The following is a 20478-nucleotide window of genomic DNA, read 5'->3' on the forward strand; positions in this document are numbered from 1 at the left end:
ATAAATGCTTGTTGACTGATTACTGGAAGTAGTTCATCAGCTTTGAATCTGTAAAGGAATCTGGGAGTTAGGTCTGCCCCATATTCTGGAGTGTGTGTAAACTCCCCCTCCTGAAGCAGTATACTTGGCTAGTCAAGTGGTAGGGTCAAGCCTAGATAGAAATTAAATGGAAGCAGAGCTTCCCACAGGCAGTATGGATCTCTATGGCTTTTAGAGTTTTCGTAGGTTTATATTTTAAGTCTTTATAACTTCACAATTCTTTAGCTGTTATTTAGCCTCTATAATAATTTTTTGTATTTTGCTTTATTTCTTCAAAAGTGATTTCAAAAAAATCCAAAATTCTATTTTGGATGAACTAAAGGGAGAAAAACAAAGGGGCATATACATTACCCTACTAGTAAATGGTCAAAGGATATGAACAGGAAGTTTGTTCTCAAGGGAAGAAATCTAAACTAACTACAGTCATATGAAAACATACTCCAAATCACTAAAAATTAGAAAAATTTCACATTAAAGCCACTCTGAGGTTCCACCTCACATCCATTAGATTGGCAGAGATAATAAAAAAAAAGGAAAATGACAATTGTTGATGAGATTGTGGTAAATACAAACACACATTTGTTGCATGCACTGTTGGTGTAGCTGTGAATTGGCCCAGCCATTCTGGACAGCTATATGGACATAGGCTTCACAAGTTACTAAACTGTGCCTGCCCTCTGACCCAGGGATACCATTGCTAGGCTTATACCCCAAAGAAAGCAAAGAAAGGGAAAGATCCCATATGGATCATAGCAGAGAACTGAAACTAAGATAATATTCACTAATTAAGGAAGGGCAGAACAAATTATGAATGTAGTGGAATACTGTTGTGCTGTAAAAAAAAAAATTATGAGATAATTTCAGAGAAACCTGGAAAGATTTGTATGAACTGATTCAGAATGAAATGAACACAACCAGGAGAACAATTTATAGTATAACAATAACAATGTATAAGTGAACAGTTTTTAAAGACTTTGGAAAATTTGAACTCTGATCAATATTCAGCCATGTCTCCAGGGGACTGATGATGAAGAATGCTGCTTATCCCCTGACAGACAAGTGAGAAACTAACTATACATGGACATGGCTAGTATAGGGATTTGTTCTGATTGACTATGTATATATATTACAAGAATTTGGGGTTTTTGTTTGTTTCTGGAGATGAGGAGGTAGAAGAGAGAAAAATAAATGCTTGATAATTTTTTAAAATAAAGGGGTATGTAGACTGGGCTAGGCAAGGGTTGATAGCAACAGTAGGGAATTATAGAAGGAACCAATGTCTGAAAGGTTTTGGGTGGCCAACTAATTTAAGTAAGACAGAGAACAGAGAAAATGAAGAGGAGAACCCTAGGTGTCATTGTATCTGGCTAGGCTGTCTATTTCTTGCACAGCATTGTGTGCAGTCTCTCAAAATGAAGAGGAAAACTCTAGGTGGTCTTGTATCTGGCTAGACTATCTGAGGTCAGTGCCTAGCCTACTTACAGTGTGGATCTGCCTAGACAAATATACTTAGCAATTAACTATGTGCCCAAGAATTTCATGTCCTTCCCTACACTGCCCAAGTCATAGTAGCACTTAACTGCCTTTCTAGCTTCTCTTTTTATCATCACATGGGAATCATATATCTAATTCTGCATGCTGCTAATGGAGTGTACAACAGGGGTTACATTCATGGCCAGCTGCTAAGTCCATTCATGGCTTCAAAGAGATCTTTGCTCTTGTACTTTCTCTCCTGAATGTCTTTTCCATTAACTAGAATGGTCTTGTTTTGCCCTTCATAGGTTTTCTCTTGAGCGTTCTTTTCTGTCATCATTTCCAATAACCACACAGTAAACTAGAGCTAGATAGCTGGTTTCGCATCTACCTAGCTAGTCCTCACTTATCTCCAACCTGGCAGGTCTTCTACCTCCTGCTAGTATCCACACTTGGCCAGATAGTAACAGCAGATCCCTTTGGGTCCAAAGCAGATCTGAGAGATACAATCAAATGGGAAACTGGAACTTAATCTTACACATTATGTGTGGTATTTCGAGACAATGCTATGGTCAAGTGCTGGGCTTGGAATGAGAAAGATTTGAGTTCAAATCCTGCCTCAGATACTAGCTGGATTACTCTGGATAAGTTATTTAACCTCTCTGAGTCTGTTTCCTCAAGTAAAATGAAGGGGTTGGACTCAGTCCCTTCCAGCTCTATGATTTAGTTCCTTGGAAACAACACATCTGGTCTAGCCGTCAGACATCTAGGTATTTAGCCCAACTTCTTGTACCCTGACTTTGTCTACTCACTCCTGATTTTTTTGTTGTTTTGCCCCATAGCTCATTATGTGTACAGGAAAAAATGCTCAGAAAAATGAGGCAGAGAAATCCTTAAGCCTAAAGCAATCAGAATGCAGTTTTAAACAAAGCATTAGTATGTGGCTTTGCAGCAGTTCTCCTTGGTGATTAGTAATGGAAGGAATCTAAGTTGGCTGTGGAATAAGGTGGCTTCTTGTTAGGAGTTACGTTAATCTTCTGAATTACTCCGAAGGGAAAAAAATCTTTCTCTATCAGCACAATAGTAATAACTTCTTAGGGCAGTATTCCTGTGAACTGCCTTGCCTTGTGACCGATAAATGGAATATCCCAAAGGATGTTTGGCAAACTCTCTAGAGTAGTGTTCTGAATGAATACATCCTCAGTACATCTCTTGTCAACAACTGCTTGAGCTGGAGCTGAACTAAGAGCTCTTCCAGTTCCAGATCTGTGGTTTATTGGTATATACGCTCAGGGATAGGAGACTACTAAGGGATATTCATTCACCTGATCAAGAATGGGGGAACCTGAATCTTCCTTCTGACTCTCCTCATTAACAACTATGTTTAACTAGGTATTAGGTATGGTGGTGTTGTTTTGCTTTGTTTTTGTAAACAGAGTACCAGCCTTGGATTCAGGAGACCTAGTTTCTAGTCCTGGCTCACTTTACTAGCAGTGTGACTTTGGGTGGGGTTGCTTCACCTCCCTGGGCCTCAGTTTCCTCAATTTGAAAATGAGGGATTTGGATTAAATGATCCGTAAGATCCCATCTACCTCGAATTTGATATAATGCTTAACTTTAGTTGTCCTTTTTTTTTTAATCAAATGGGTTAGCATTACCATGGATAGTAATGAGGTAAGGATCAGGAGTAGCTTGGTATCATGGTAGAATACTGGACTCAGGAAGACCTGGGTTCAAGTCCTGCCTCAGACATTTATGAGCTGTGGAACCCTAGATGCCTCTTATCTGAGCCTCAGTTTCATCATCTTTAAAACAGGACACATGATTCACAAAATTATTATGAGAATCAAACAAGATAATGTATGCATTTTGCAAACCTTAAGTCACTATTTAAGTAAGTGATGCTGATGATGGCTATCTTAAAGTATTTGAAGAGCCTTCACATGTTTGAGAGATTAGATTTGTTCTATTTAACCCCAGAGAGGAAACCTAGGAGAAATGGGTAGAAGTTTCAAAGTAGCAAAGCTAAGTGTGGTATAAGGAAAACTTGTTAACAATGAAAGCTATCAGAGGTGGAGCCAAGATGGCGGAGTAAAAGCAGTGACTTGCTTGAGCTCTCCCCCAAACCCTTCCAAATACCTATGAAAAAAAATGGCTCTAAACAAATTCTGGAGAAGCAGAACAAAAAGACAGAGAAACAAGTTTCCAGCCCAAGACAGCCTGAATGGTTGATGGGAAGGGTCTGTTGTGACGGGCAGGGAGAGGAGCACAGTTTAGTGTGGGCCACACAGGCAAAGAGCAGGCCTCAGAAAACCTGGAGCAGGCCTCAGGGGACTGAATCACTAGCAGTTGTAGCAGTTTCCAGACTTCTCAACCTACAAATACCAAAGACAACTTTAGAAGGTCAGTAGAAAAGGTCTGTCAGACCTGGGTAAGAGAGGAGCATGGTCTGGCCCCAGTCCTGGTGCAGCCCAGGGCAGCTACTGCTTCTGGAGCTCTCAGGCCACAGCCGGTGAGGGGATCAAGCTGCTTATTAGAGGGGCATTGTAGGGATCTCTTTGCTGGTACTGAGGCAGGATTCCCTTGCTTTGCCCATGCTTGGATCTGGGTCACAGTCTTGGGTGGCGGGTCCCGGGGTGAAGAGGAGCGCTGGCGTAGTAAAGCTTGTGGTGGCAGTGAAGAGAGAATCCTCCTCACAATTCCAAGACAGAGAAGAGTACTTGGGGGGTCGCTCATAGACCAGAGCACAGGCCAGGAAAGGAGTAAACACCTCACCTTTGATCATACCACTTTGGAAGAACTGAAAATTTACAGGTCCCTAGAAGTATCTTTGAAAACAGCTGCACAAAACCCTTGAAGCTTGGGACAGTACACCCTCCACACTGGAAGCAGAACTCTGCTTTAACAAAGAGTTAAAAAGTCAAATAATTGGCTGGGAATATGAACAAACAGTTGGAAAAAACCTCAGACTATAGAATCTTACTTTGGTGACAAAGAAGATCAAAACATACAACTGGAAGAAGACAACAAAGTCAAAGCTCCTACATCCACAGCCTCCAAGAAAAATATGAATTGGTCTCAGGCCATGAAAGAGCTCACAAAGGATTTGAGAAGCAAGTAAGAGAAGTAGAGGAAAAACTGGCAAGAGAAATGAGAGTGATGCAAGAAAATCATTAAAAACAAGTCAACAGCTTGCTAAAGGAGACCCAAAAAAATACTGAAGAAAATAACACCTTAAAAAATAGAGTAGGGGCAGCTAGGTGGCGCAGTGGATAGAGCACTGACCCTAAAGTCAGGAGTACCTGAGTTCAAATCTGGCCTCAGACACTTGACATTTACTAGCTGTGTGACCCTGGGCAAGTCATTTAACCTCATTGCCTAGCCCCCCTCCTCCCCCCCCAAAAAAAAGACAGGGAAGGGCCAGCTAGGTGGCGCAGTGGATAGAGCACTGACCCTGGATTCAGGAGGACCTGAGTTCAGATCTGGCCTCAGACACATAACACTTACTAGCTGTGTGACCCTGGGCAAGTCACTTAACACCATGGCCTAACCCTCCCCCCCAAAAAAAAAAGAGTAACCGTGGGGCAGCTAGATGGCACAGTGTGATAAAGCTCCAGACTTGGAGTCAGGAAGACCTGAGTTCAAATCTGGTCTCAGACACTTGACACTTACTAGCTGTGTAACCCTGGGCAAGTTATTTCATCCCAATTGCCAACCCCACCCCCCCAAAAAATAGACTAACCCAAAGGTCCAAAAAGCCAATGAGGAGAAGAAAGCCATAAAAAGCAGAATTAGCCAAATGGAAAGGAGGTCCAAAAGCTCACTGAAGAAAATAATTCCTTAAAAATTAGAAAGGGGCAAATGGAAGCTAATGACTTTATGACAAATCAAGAAATTATAAAACAAAAACAAAACCATTATAAAACAAAAAAGAATAGCTAACTCCTTCTCAGGTATATGTAGAGGGCATTCTTGTCTGGGTACAGATTAGATTAGAAGGCCTCTGAGGTCCTTCCTAATTCTGAGATTCTGTGACTCTATGATCCTGAAAGTTAAATGTATATTTAAAAGACTGGGGCTCTTGGCTTGTGGTTTATACTGTCCTAGGGACAGTGTGCCATTGCACATGTCCTGAATGTTTGGGGCAGCTAGGTGACAGAGTTGATAGAGCACCAGGCCTGGAGTCAGGAAGACCTGAGTTCAGATCTGGCTTCAGACACTTACTAGCTATGTGAGCTTGGGCAAATCACTTAATCCTGTTTGCCTCGGTTTCCTCATCTGTAAAATGAACTGGAAAAGGAAATGGCAAACCATTCCAGTATCTTTACCAGGAAGACCCCAAAATGGGGTCACAAAGAGGCAGACACAACTGAAAAATGACTGAACAACAAAAACATTTTGCATTATGTCCTCATTTCTTTTCCCCAGAATCATTTTCTTATAGTCCCCCAGTTCCTACTCAATATTTATTCTTCCCTCTGGCCCATCCCTGTCCCATCTCCTTTCCAAAATGCCAGCACTGAAGATAGAAGTGATCAGGAATTTTAGAGAACAACAACAACAAAAAAAAGTCCAGTCTAGCAGGTGGGGTTGGGGGATGTCTTCTGGAGGAGCTAATTGTCAAGAATTCCTATCCTATTTCCTTTTCCCTTACTTTTGGAAAACATTTCTATTCTCTTCTGAAATAAGGCCTCTTAGAATAGGGCTGCTTGTTTTCTTAAAAATCCAGAGGAGCTTCCTTGTGATGAGAGAATCATTTGTGCCTTTCAAACCTAGGAATAATGTGAGACTAGAGTATACTGTACTGTGCTTTGAAGTCCGCTTCTCTGAGTCCTAGTAGCTGCCCAGCCAGAGGCCTTCGTGTCTACCTGCTGTGGTTTCTGAGACCTGAAGAAGGATCAGCAGCAAGAGAGAGGGGGCAAGCCTTCTTGGAAAGCAGATTCTGGATCCCTCTGGGGAAGATAACATTGGCTGTTGTGTCAGAAAGCTCCTGTTGTGTCAGTACCTTCTCCAAAGGACTACCTCTGATCAACGCTTGTCATAAAACTAGAGCATTTTCCAAGTCTTTCTTCCCAAATGGACTAACCCTGGCCTATGGGCACACCTGATTAACATTGTTTTGTTGGCAAGGTTGCTGAAGGAACATGGAAACACCATCAGCTACTGTTTTTCTCTGTCTTTTTGACATTCACCAAGCCAACCTAGCTACTTTCCCAGGCCTAAAGAGATGGTAGTTAGCCATCCCCCCTTTCCTACTTTCTGGACCCTCAAGTTCAGGGATGCTGTTTGAGCTCCACCCTTCCTCCCAGATATTGTTGGGTGTGACTAATGCAGCAGCCCACCTGCTGAAGGACTGGATGACTCATATCCACCACTGGTACCTGGGCTCCAGAACCATCTTTGGCTCCAGGAGTGACTCAGGGTGGAGACTATGGTCCATCAAACTGATTGTAGCCATGGTGATAATGTTATACTCTCAATTACACCCTCTCTCAAAGAGTTCAGATCTTTGCTTATATTGGCAATCTTTACAGTTTTACCATGGGAATGACTGAGTGCTAAAGAGTTTAAATGACTTAGCCAAGATCTCATAACTAGAAGGGCTCCCAGTTCAATTCTCTTTACATAGTAAGAGTGCAATGGAGAGTACTGGGCCTGGAGTCAGGAAGACCTGACTTCAAATCCAAACAGATACTTGCTGGCTGTGTGATCCTGGGCAAGTCATTTGACCTCTATTTGTTTCAGTTTCTTTATCTGTAAAATGAAGATATTAATAGTACCTACTGGAGTAGAGCTGGAAGGAACCTTATAGCTCATTTTACAAATGACCAATCAGTAATCAGTAAAAATGTATTAAGTGCCTACTATGTGCCAGGCTTGAGATACAAAGAAAGGCAAAAGACATTCCTAAGAGAGGAAGTGATTTGTACATATAAGAGAGCCTGGACTAGAACCTGAATCTCCTGACTTCCAGTTCATGTTTTGCCTATACCACATAAATACATTTATGCCACAGGAATCCACTTGGTCAGTATGCTGGGACTAGGTATGAGTCTTGATTCCCTCCGAGTAGGCAGTATAATCATTTATTAAGTGCCTACTGTGTGTCAGACACTGTGCTGAGTACTGTATAGTAGGATTGAGAGCTTGAAAGGAGCCCTAAGAGCACTTAATTTAACCCTTTCATTTTACAGATGTGGAAACTGAGTTCCATAGAGGTTAAATGACTTGCCCAAAATTGCACAGGTTACTTTCCCAGGTACTTACTAGTGGCTGAGCTGGAACATGAATCCAGGCCCTCTAACTACAAATGCAATACTTTTTTCAGTTTCTCATGCTATCTCCAGCTTGAGCCAGTAGCTCTAGTAGCTTTTGCCACCCCCATCTGGCTGAGACCTTGGCTCTGGCTATGAGGCCCAAATTGGGCCCTGGAATATAAGATGTGCGTCTATGTGTTAGATACCCTCACCCCCAAGGGATAAGGCAAGAAAAGGTACACCACCTCTTGACTTGTTAGTACGGTGAAGCTCAAAGTCTGGGACTCAGCTCTGTGTCCAGGGTAGTAAGTTTGGGTAAAATCAGTCACAGAGAAGCAGTTCTGTCCAGGTATGGTAGAGCATAAGAGAGGGAAAACTTTTATGGTTAGTATCAATGCCTAGAGCCTACCTCTTTCAGATTCCTTAAAGACTACTCTGCAGGCAGAGAGCTTGCTTTGAGAAGAAGGCAGATAACATTGTAGTTGTCCCACTCACTTATTCTCCCTTTATTGTTTTTGGTAAGTCAGAGCCAGGGCTGCTCAATTTGGAGAACTTCAGCTCAGACTGAATTTTCTGACAGATCTGTCCATTATAGTCAGACAAGGTACAAGGGCACCCAGAAGCCCTTATACTAAAAACTAGGGGTTCCAGTGTGAACACATATGTTGAGAATAACCTTTGTTGTTTCAGCCTTGAGCCATGCAGGCCTTTTTTATGTGGCTTTATCTTTAATGATTCAGGTACTACAGGAAGGCAGAGGACAGGTGGTTGACTTGTAGAAGTACTGGTTTTGAAGGTTTAGGGAGAGGAGTAATACTCTCTCTTGCCTGGTCCTCAGGGGATGCTTCTATTTTTGAAAAATTATGTCTTTTCCTGGATTTGAACTATTCATTTCCAAGCCAAGACCTCGGCTTCTCAGTGTTCCTGCCATGGGTAGCCTATAAAGCTGATGAACAGAATTGGGTGAATCCAGAAGTCCCAAACTGGAAGCTTTGAAAGACACCAAAAAAATGACCTTGTAAAGCTTTAGCTTTCTAACTTTGGCAGATGAGAGCTAGCAGAGGGGAAGCCATAGCACAGCCAGGTATTAGTCAAGGCATTGAACTTCATTGTTGTTTCACCTGTCCTCAGTGACTTGGAGAATCCTCTTCAAAAATAGATCCCTTCTTCTTTACTTTCTTTAGGAACCTTCAAAATAGTAGCACACTATCAGGTTGAGAATCCTCTAAGAATGTATGATGGGGGTGGGGGTGGAGCCAGAATGGTGGAATAGAGGCAGGAACTCAACTGATCTTTCCCAACGTTCCCCTCCAAACAACTTTAAAGTAACGCCTCAAATAGAATTCTGGAGTGGTAGAGCCAACAAAAGGTCAGAATGAGACATTTTTCCCAGTCTAAGACAACTTAGGTTGGCAGGGGAGGTCTATGACACTGGAGTGGGGACCAACCAGGAATGCAGTACACATGGTGGCAAAACCATCAGCAGGCCTTCAAGGTAGTTGTGACAGCAGTAGCAGGAGCTCTCAACCCAGAGATACTAAGGGGTTCAGACAACTGGTCAGAAAGAGATTACAGGGGTCCCTTTGCTGGCACTGGGTACAGGACCCTGTTAAACCATGCACACACAGCTCTGGGTTTCAGTTTAGGATGAAAAGGAACACTAGCACATGCAACCACAGGGGAGCAGGGGTTCTGGTCATATTTCTGGAGCCAAGAGGAGCTCTAGCACTTATAGCAGCAGGAGAGCAGAGACTTAGTATGATTAGACTGTTTACATTCCTATATGGAAAGATGATACTTGTAACTATTAAGAACTTTATCATTGTTAAGATAGTTAGGAGGCAAGGACATGGGTGTGAGTTAACTATGATGAGATGATCTCAAAAAAAAAAAAAGGAATGAGAGAGGAATGCACTGGGAGAAAGGGGAAGAGAGAGGAAGAATTGAGAAAATTATCTCAGATAAAAGAGGCATGCAAAGAAGAGTTTTGACAGTGTAGGAAAAAATTATCTAGGGAGTTGATGGGCAACACTGGAACCTCACTTGCATCAGAATTGACTCAAAGAGGGAATAATATACACATTCAGTTTGGTATGGAAATCTATTACCCAACAGGGAAATAGGAGGGGAAGGGAATAAAAGAAAGAGGGAAAGTGATAAAAGGAAGAGCGGATTAAGGGAAGCAATAATCAGAAGCAAAACAGACTTTTGAAGAGGGTCAGGGTAAAAAGAGAGAAGGATAAACAGGAGGGAAAAAAATAGGATGGAAGGAAATACACAATAATCATCACTGTGAATGGTGAATAACAAAAATGGATTAGAAACCACAATCCAACAATATGTTGTTTACAAGAAACACACTTGAAACAGAAAGACACACACAGAGTTAAAATAAGGGGCGGGAGTAGAATCTGTTATGCTTCAGCTGAGGTAAAAAAGGCAGGAGTAGTAATCATGATCTTAGACAAAGGAAAAGCAAAAATAGACCTATTTAAAAGTAAGTATGGAAACTATATTTTAATAGTACTTTTTTTCTAATTAGATATAAAGACAATTTTCAACATTCATTTTTTTTAAAGATTTTGAGTTGCAGATTTTTTTACCCCTCCTTTCCCTTCCCCTTCCCCAAGATGGCAAGCAATCTGATTTAAGTTATACATGTGCAATCATGTAAATATATTTCCACATTAGTCATATTGTGAAAGAAGAATCAGAACAGAAGGAAAAAACAAAACAAAAAAGTGAAAATAGTATGCTTCAATCTGCATTCAAACTCCATCAGTTCTTTCTCTGAATGTGGATAACATTTTCCATCATGAGTCTTTTGGAGTTGTCTTGGATCATTATATTGCTGAGAAGAGCTAAGTCAATCATAGTTGATCATCACACAGTGTTATTGTTACTGTGTACAATGTTCTCCTGGTTCTGCTCACTTCACTCAGCATCAGTTTGTGTCTTTCCAGATTTTTCTGAAATCTACCTGCTCATCATTTCTTATAGTGCAGTAGTACTTCATTACATTCATATAACACAACCTGTTCAGCCATTCCTCAACTGATGGGCATCCTCTCAATTTCCAATTCTTTGTCTCCACAAAAAGATCTGCTATAAATATTTTGTACGTGTAGATCCTTTTCCTTTTTTTATGATCTCTTTGGGATACAGACTTAGTAGTGGTATTGCTGGATCAAAGAGTATGCACAGTTTGATTGCCCTTTGGGCATTATTCCAAATTGCTCTCTAGGGAAACTGTATTTCACTAAAAGTTACCATAGACAATTAAGCAATATCAGTACTAAACATATATGTACCAAATGGCATAGTATCCAAATTCTTCAAGGAAAAGTTTAATGATTTACAGAAGGAAATAGACAGTAAAACTGTGCTAATGGGGGAACCTCAACTTTCTCCTCTCAGAATTAGATAAATCTAACCACAAAATAAATAAGAAAGAAGTTAAGAAGATGAATAGAATTTTAGCAGAGGTAGATATGATAGACTTCTGGAGAAAATTGATTGGGAATAGAAAGGAGTATACCTTTTTCTCAGCTGTACATGGCACCTATACAAGAACATGACCACATTAGGGCATAAAAACCTTACAACCAAATGCAAAAAAGCGGAAATATTAAATGCATCCCTTTTAAACCATAATGCAATAAAAATTACATTCAATAAAGGGCCATTGAAACATAGATTAAAAATTAATTGGAGGGCAGCTAGGTGGCACAGTGGATAGAGCACTGGCCCTGAAGTCAGGAGTACCTGAGTTCAAATCCGTCCTCAGACTAAACACTTGACACACTTACTAGCTGTTTGACCCTGGGCAAGTCATTTAACCCCAATTGCCTAACAATAATAATAATAATAATAATAATAATAATAAGAAGAAGAAGAAGAAGAAGAAGAAGAAAAGAAGAAGAAGAAACCAAATAATCTAATCCTAAAGAGTGAGTGGATCAAAGAACAAATTATAGTAGCAATCAATAATTTCATTAAAGACAATAGCACCAGTGACATAACATATCAAAACTTGTGGAGTGCAGCCAAAGCAGTAAGTAATCAAAGGAAATTTTATATCTCTAAGCTCTTTCTTCAGTAAAAGAGAGAGTGAACCATTAATTGAACATGCAATTTAAAAAACTAGAAAAAGAACAAGTTAAAAATCCCCAATTAAACATCAAAATGGAAGACCTAAAAATCTAAAGAGAGATTAATAAAATTAAAAGTAAAAAGACGATTGAACTAACCAGTAAAGCTAGGATCTGGTTTTAGGGGAAAAAAACCCACTAAAATAGATAAACCATTAGTTAATTTCATTTTAAAAAAAGAAAGAAGAAAACCAAATTACTGGTATCAAAATTAAAAAGGGTGAATTCACCATTAACAAAGATGAAATTAAAACAATTATGAAGACCTATTTTGTTCAATTATATGCCAATAAATCTAACGATCTAAGTGAAATGGATGAAATTTACAAAAATATAAATTGCCCAGATTAACAGAAGAGGAAATAAAATACTTAAATAAATAAATCTTAGAAAAAGAAATGGAACAAGCCATCAGTAAGCTCCCCCAAAAAAATCCCTAGGACCAGATAGATTCACAAGTGAGTTCTACCAAACATTTAAAGAACAGTTAATCCCAATACTATTTGGAAAAATTGGTAAAGAAGGACGCTACTGAATTCCTTTTACAATGTAAATATGGTGGCAGAGCCAAGATGGAGTAAAAGCAGGGACTCACTTGAGCTTTCCCCCAAATCCCTGCAAATAACTGTAAAAAATGACTCTAAACAAAGTCTAGAGCAGTAGAACCCACAAAAAGACAGAGCAAAACAAATTTCCTACCCAAGACAACCTGGGTGGTTGATGGGAAAGGTCTGTTGCACCAGACTGGGAGAGGAGGAGCTCAATCCAGTATGTGCCATACCTACACAGGTCAAACCCCAGCAAACCCAGAGCAGGCCTCAGGGGACTAGATCACTGCAGCTCTGGTGGTTTCCAAACTTCTCAACCCACAAACACTGAAGACAACTTAGAAGGTCAGTGGGAAAGGTCTGTCCGACCTGGGTGAGAGAGGAGCAAGGTGAAGCCCTGGCCCCTGTGCAGCCCCTGGCAGTGGCAGCAGCAGCAGCAGCGGCTGCTTAAACACGTCTCCTAATATCATACCGCTTTGGAAGAACTGAAAACTTCTCTGAAAACAGCTGCATAAAATCCCAAATCTTGGGACAGTAAACTCTCCACATTGGAAGCAGAGCCCGACTCTAACAAAGAATTAAAAAGTCAAGTAATTGGCTGGAAAAATGAGCAAACCACAAAAAACACTTTGCTGACAAAGAAGATCAAAACATACACTCAGAAGAAGATAACAAAGTCAAAGCTCCTACATCCAAAGGCTCCAAGAAAAAATATGAATTGGTCTTAGGCCATTTAAGAGTTCAGAAAGGATTTTGAAAATCAAATAAGAGAAGTAGAGGAAAAATTGGGAAGATAAATTATAGTGATGCAAGCAAATCATGAAAAAAAAGAGTCAACAGCTTGGTAAAGGAGACCCAAAAAAATACTGAAGAAAATAACACCTTAAAAAAATAGACTAGAACAAATCGCAAAAGAGGAGAAGAATGCCTTAAAAAACAGAATTGGCCAAATGGAAAAGGAGGTCCTAAAGCTCACTGAAGAAAATAATTTCTTAAAAATTAGAATAGAGTAAATGGAAGCTAATGACTCTCTGAGAAATCAAGAAATTATAAAACAAAACCAAAAGAATGAAAAAATAGAAGACAATGTGAAATATCTCATTGGAAGGGGGTAGCTAGGTGGCACAGTGGATAGAGCACTGACCCTGAATTCAGGAGTACCTGAGTTCAAATCCAGCCTCAGACACATAACACTAGCTGTGTGACCCTGGGCAAGTCACTTAACCCCATTGCCTAGCCAAAAAAAAAAAAATCTCATTGGAAAAACAGCTGACCTGGAAAATAGATCTAGGAGAGATAGTTTAAAAATTATTAGACTACCTGAAAGCCATGATCAAAAAAAAAAAGAGTTTAGACATTATCTTTCAAGAAACTATTAAGGAAAACTACCCTGATATTCTAGAACCAGAGGGTAAAATAGAAATTGAAAGAATCCACCGATCACCTCCTGAAAGAGATCCCAAAAGGAGAACTCCCAGGAAGATATAGTCAAATTCCGGAGTTCCCAGGGTCAAGGAGAAAATATTGCAAGCAGCCAGAAAGAAACTATTCAAGAATTGTGGAAACACAGTCAGGATAAGACGAGATTTAACAGCTTCTACATTAAGGGATCTGAGGGCTTGGAATATGATATTCCAGAGGTCAAAGGAGCTAGGATTAAAACCAAGAATCACCTACCTAGCAAAACTGAGTATAATCCTTCAGGGGAAAAAATGGATATTCAATGAAATAGAAGACTTTCAAGCATTCTTGATGAAAGGACCAGAGCTGAATAGAAAATTTGACTTTCAAATACAAGACTCAAGGAAGCATTTCTATATATTACCAACAAAGTCCATCAAGAAGACATAGTAAAATAACTGCAAACAATATAAATACTTGGGAGTCTACCTACCAAGACAAACCCAGGAACTGTATGAGCACAATTACAAAACACTTCCCACAAATAAAGACACATCTAAAACAATTGGAGAAATATTTATTATTCATGAGTAGGTTGAATCAATATAATAAAAATGACAATTCTACCTAAATTAATTTATTTATTCAGTGACATTTACCTTTTAAAATGTATGTCTCAGATTTATTCTTTTTTTTAAAGGATATTCTCAGCTCCAATATTCCAGTGTAACAGAATATTAAATAAGAGGGTTTGGAGAGGGGTTTTTGGATTCTCCAGAGCTCACTAGGAGAAAGGTGATAACCATGTATTGAAAGGGGAATTGCTAATAACTGTCTATCCTCTCTCTTCCCCACCATCATCCCAGTCATGAAGGGGCTCAATAGGGAACATGAATGAAGTGAAGGCCCCCATAAAGGATTCAAGATCAACTCCTGGAAGAAGGAAACAAGAATCACTGCATACAGATTTGGGATGCTCAAGAAACTGGATCTGAGTGGTTGAAGGGAAGGAGAGACATGATCAGGAAGTAGGGGTACCCAAAAAGAGAAATCAGATTTTTGTGGAGACTAAAGAATGGTCCAGAACAGCCTGACTAGTATATACACTGAAGTATAAGACAAGAGTATATATCATATATCAAAACTTGCATTACTTTAGGACCAAAACCAATATTGTGTCGGATATATAGACTATGTGGGTATAGGACAAAGGACGCATTGGTAACAGTGGCATAAAACAAAGATGATGTTCTGTGATTTTGTAATCTCTTCATACCATTTTCCCAAAATAGCTCACAAAGAAATTTTTCTCACAATGATCTAAGTAAATCAAATGCAAGAATTGTCAAAATCTCCATTTTGCAGATAAAACTGAGGCTCAAAAATTTTGTTACTTTTCCCAGGGTCATGTGTTTAGTGAATTGGAAGATCTGGAATTTGAATACAGGCCTTTTGACTTAATATCCAGGACTCTTCCCATTGTATCCCATTATCTCCCTCCTAGAGAGAGTAAGTAGCTTTTAAATACCAAAATGTACTCTGTACCCTGATTCTCCTAGTTCCCCAGACTGACACCTGGGGCATGGGATGTCTGTTATCCATGATTCTTCCCCTCTTTTCTCACCCTCAAACTGTTGCCAAGGCCTGTTGATTCTGCCTTCAAAATATCTTTTTGTATATGCCTCCTTCTGACCTCTGGCCTCTGACACTGCCACCACCCTGGTGCAGGGGCCTATCATCTCATTCCTTCCCAAACTATTTGCCAAAGTGCCCTTACAACACCACAGAATATTTTAAATTTTTGAGAGAAACAGTGATATTCAACATTTTTTTTGACACCACACTAGAGTGCTCAATGTACTTCAGTTTCAAAATTGGATCATGCTACATTCCTTTTGAATGGATGTATATGTACCTGTATACATTACATATTTGTGTATGTGTATATATGTACATACACACTCGGGCATTCACCTGGGCATTCACCTCAATGCCCTTGTGTATATACAGTATGTTTATGTGTATTTCCACAACACCACCTGTTGTGGTAGCACATAAAACTGGGAGCAAAAAGGAGGAACATTGATTGGTGAATGTCAAAGCAAATTGTGAATGTAATAGAATATTGTGATACGAGGAACTTAGAAAAAGTAGAAAGCCTCATATGAAGTAGACAGAGTGAAGAAAGAAGAAGCAAGAGAACAGTATGCTGAATGAGTGAACACAACAGCACGTATGAAGCACTGTGTGCCAAACACTGAACTAACACTTAGAATAGCCACTACAGTGATGTAGTGGATGAAGCATTCAACTTGGGAGTGAGGAAGATCTGAATTCTATTCCTGCTGTAGACACAGTCAGACGTATAACTCTGGGCAAGTCACTATAACCTCTCTCAGTCTCAGTTTCCTCATCTGTAAAATGAGGATAATAACCCCTACTTCTGTTGTGAGGATATGAGATAACATATGTAAAGCTCTTTGCTAACCTTAATCAGCTATATAAATGCTAGCTATTATTATTATTATTATTATTATTATTATTATTATTATTACTACTACTATTAACTAAGCATTGGAGGTACAAATACAAAAGTCATCAAATAACTTGCATATTAATGGGGGGAGATAACACTTACAGGGGCTGTGGTAGTCCTAGAAGGATATTTTGCTTTGGGAAGTGGATGGGATTTATTAAGGAGTTGCTTGCTACACCCTTTCTGGGAAGGTAGCAATGGCAGGTCTGATTTGTTTGAGGGTGGGGTGCCTTGCAAGGTCCAGTGTTCTAGAAGTTACAGCAGCAGGCAAATGGATACAAGAAAATGGTCAGAGGTGAAATGATCTCTGAATTGTAACCTCAGTCCTGGAAGACTGATAAGTAAATTCTTTCCTCTTCTCAGTAGAATGGTGGGAACTAAGGATGTATAATAAGCATATACCATCAGATGAGGTTGCTATATTGTGTATTTTACTTGATTTTTTGTTAAAAGAGAGTTCATGTGTAGTTATAATGACTAGGGTTGGCCTAGGAAAAAAGATGAGAAAATGCAACTCCCTCCCTTCTTTGCCTAGGCAGAGGACTTTGGATACAGAATACATATACTGTCAGACTGGGATGATGTGTTAGTTAGTTTTGCTGAACTGCTTTTTTTCTTTTCTTTTCTTTTTTTATCTTTGTTACAAGAGAAGGCCTGATGGGTAGGGGAAGGGGAAGGAAGAGGGAAATATTCAGAAATGAAAGCAATATAGAAAATTATTTAAAAAATAAAAAGGATTTAGTAGAGGAATTAGGGAGACTTGTTTTTGTAAAATTGGCAACAATATGTTAAAAAAATTTTAAGGATTTGATTAGCACTCAAGAAATAAGATAAGAGCAAGAAACCTACAGTGATTGCAGAATTGTCAGGTTGCAAAGTATGAGAATCTTAGCCTTAATCTGACAAGAATGAAAGGAAAATTTCATTAAGCTAATGAACTACCTCTAGCACCTGGCCTGGCACCCTATCTTGACCTCATCACATCTTGCCCTCTGGAGGAGCTCTTGGAGAGGCTACAGCATCTCACCAGTAGGCATCAGCTCAGTATTGTTCTTTTCCATTTCAAAGCTGGAGATTCCTAGTGCCTTTCCTATCTCCTTCTTGAACCAGGGCTCCTGGCTGCTGTAAGTCTTACATATTGGCGTGGCTCCACCTACTTCTCCAGAATGGTCATTTATATCTTCTTCCCCCCAACCTCCATGCTACACAGGTAGATACCCACCACCAATTCAAGAGGAGGGGTATATTCATGGAGTGATCAGAAAGTATTACTAGAAATTCAGGCTAACCAGGCAAATCACTGTCAACCTCTTCACTGTCTGTGTACACCTCCACTGTTCCCTCTTACCCCCATCTATTAGGTTTGTTCTGGTTGGTGGCCATGAAAGGGTCTTTGGATTCCTGGATCCATTGCAGACAAACATGTCAATCCTGGGACATGGAAGAATGGTATCTCCTTGTCATTCTCCTACCTAAATTCTCTCAGGGCAAGGTAGGAAAAGGGCATGGAGGTGAATGCCCAGGCTGCTCGTGATTTGACCTCTTTTGTTGCCCATTCCCCCTACAGGTTTTGGAGGTGGTCCGGGCTAACTATGACACCCTAACCTTGAAGCTGCAGGATGGACTAGATCAGTATGAACGGTACTCAGAGCAGCATAAAGAAGCTGCTTTCTTCAAAGAGTTGGTAAGCAACCCTTATTACTCCCTATAGCAGTGATAACAATAACAACAACAGCTAACATTTACATAGCACTTACTACATGCCAGGCACTGTACTGAATGCTTTACAATTTTTATTTCATTTGAGCCTCACATTATCTATCATTATCTTCATTTTATAGATAAGTAAACTGAGGCACACAGAGCTCTCTGCTGAGCTCTGTGAGGAAACCTAGGAACACTGCCAGGGTGACCACTACCCCTTCCTGGCTCTTTCTCTTCCTGCCGTGGGTCTTGTTTCCCAGCTGTGGCTCCTCCTGAAGAACCAGGGCCAGCCAGGGCTCATTCTAGCTTTTTCTGGATGCCTAGCTGTTTAGTCAACCAGATGGAAGCTCCAGGACTAGCCAACTCTCCCTACTTTTGGATTTCCCGGAACCAGAGTCACCTGAATTGACACCCAGTGAATCCTAGCTCTCTCTATTGTGGCTTAGCTGCAGCTATTTGCAAAGGAAGAGAATTTGAGAGAAGTGTGGTGATTCTTCACCTTTTTTGTACTATGGGCCCCTTTGGCAATCTAGTGAAGCCCATGCATCCCTTCTCAGAATCATTCAAAGTGTCCCACAAGCCTTAGTGTGGTTTTCAGCTATTAAAGCTAATTGCACTAAGACTTTTTAGCTAAGATTGCATTTTTAATGCGTTACATAAAATACTTGTGATGACAAAGGAAATAAATTATATCAAAATATATAATTTTTTAAAAAACAAAATATTTCAGAATATTTTTAAAACAAGTTAATAGATTCCAGATTAAGGATCCCTATCACAGAATAACCAGGGCTGTGCCTTAGGACACCAACACCGGGCTGGGTGGGGGCTGGGGAGACTTAGGTCCACCTCTCCCAGGGTCCTTTCACTATGGCACCCTTCTTCTGAGATCCTCCTTCCCCCATGATACCTGCCACCTCTCCCCAGCCTTTACAGAGTGAGAAAAGGAATAGTTGAATGGCAGCTGGTCAGTTGTGCCAAGGGCAGATGGCCTGGGCTCCAGGGAATAAGCCACCCCTTCACCTGTCATGAGACAATAGAATCATAGATTTAAGGTTGAATGGACATCAAAGAACTTATTATACAATGCACTCATTTTATATAGGAGTGAACTGAGGCCTAGAGGCTTGACCAACTGCATAGAGGTAGTAAGAGACAAATCAGGATTTGAACCCAGGTCCTCTGACTCCAAATCTAGTGTTCTTTTCACTGTATCACACTGTCTCAGGACCTTCAGGTACTGCCTGCAATAAGGTACCAGCAATAAGGCTGCCCAACTCTTCTTATTTTGACACTGAATAGTGTAGTGTGCAGTCCTCCCTAGTCAGTCCTCACTTCTTGCCTAATCATTTTTGTACAGTCTGTAGTAGTACTTCCTTCCCCCTCTCCCCCATGTTGAACTCTGAGATAGCTCTACTTCTGAAGTCCCCACAGTTAGCCACCTAGAGTCAATGGGCCCTTTTTCATCATTCTCCACACTGTCAGTCAGAGCAGTCTCTAACAGATAGTGGAGTCTCTGCCCTAACTAGATTGTGTGTCTCCTTTCTTTCTTTGTACTCACAGCTGTTCTCAGCAGAAGTTTATTTTCACCATAGCCCTTCTACCTCATGATTACATTTAGATTTCTCTATACCCTATGTAGGGCTGAGACGAGCACCTCTGCAATGCCCCCTTACTCTCATTTTTTAAATTAAATTTTATTTTATTTTCAAACAAAGATCACCCATCTCTCCCTCTCACTTCCCCCTCACCCTCCACCCCATTGAGAAGACAAGAAAAACAAAATCCCTGTTACAAGCCTGTGTAGTTGAGCAAAACAAAATATTTTATTGGCCATATCTCAAAAAAAAAGTCTTGATTTGTGCTGAGTCCATCATCTCTGTCAGCATATTTTATCATGAGGCCTCAGGAATTGTGGTTGATTGTTGTGGTGATCAGAGTTACCAAGTGTTCTTTTATTTTATTTTGATTTAATCAGCCAAGATCCACTTTCTGACCCTCTCTTTCCCACCCCATCCTCTACCATTGAGAACACAAGAAAATAAAACATTTGTATAATCAATCAAAATAACTTTCCACATTGACACATGTCTTGAAAACTTTTTGTCTCATTTTGCACTCTGAGTCATTTGCTTCTCTATCAGAAGGTGGGCAGGATGTTTCATCGTTAGTCCTCTGGAATCCTGTTTGGTCATTATACTGATGAGAGTTCAGCACAGTGATATTCCATCACATTTATATACCATAACTGACTCAGTTATTCCTCAGTTTATGGACACTCTTTCACATTTGCATTCTCTGCCACTTCAAAAAGAGCTATAACTATTTTGGTACATCCTTAGAATTTGTTTTGCTTAGGACTGATCTCT

At 40.1% G+C, this 20478-nt stretch overlaps 1 protein-coding gene across 7 annotated transcripts in view; it reads left to right on the plus strand.

The window, feature by feature from the left end:
* The window catches only part of ARMH3 (armadillo like helical domain containing 3), a 223733-nt gene that overhangs the window by 198353 nt on the left and 4902 nt on the right, over positions 1 to 20478 (plus strand). For all 7 annotated transcript variants that reach the window (XM_078151093.1, XM_020967140.2, XM_020967127.2 and 4 more), the window contains one exon: positions 17973 to 18089. In XM_078151093.1, coding sequence (XP_078007219.1) covers positions 17973 to 18089 — 117 coding nt within the window. Of the gene's footprint in view, positions 1 to 17972; positions 18090 to 20478 lie in introns of those variants that run through there.

Source organism: Phascolarctos cinereus, unplaced genomic scaffold, assembly GCF_003287225.1.
Source record: "Phascolarctos cinereus isolate Bilbo 61053 unplaced genomic scaffold, phaCin_HiC Scaffold_3;HRSCAF=262, whole genome shotgun sequence".
NCBI lineage: Eukaryota > Metazoa > Chordata > Mammalia > Diprotodontia > Phascolarctidae > Phascolarctos > Phascolarctos cinereus.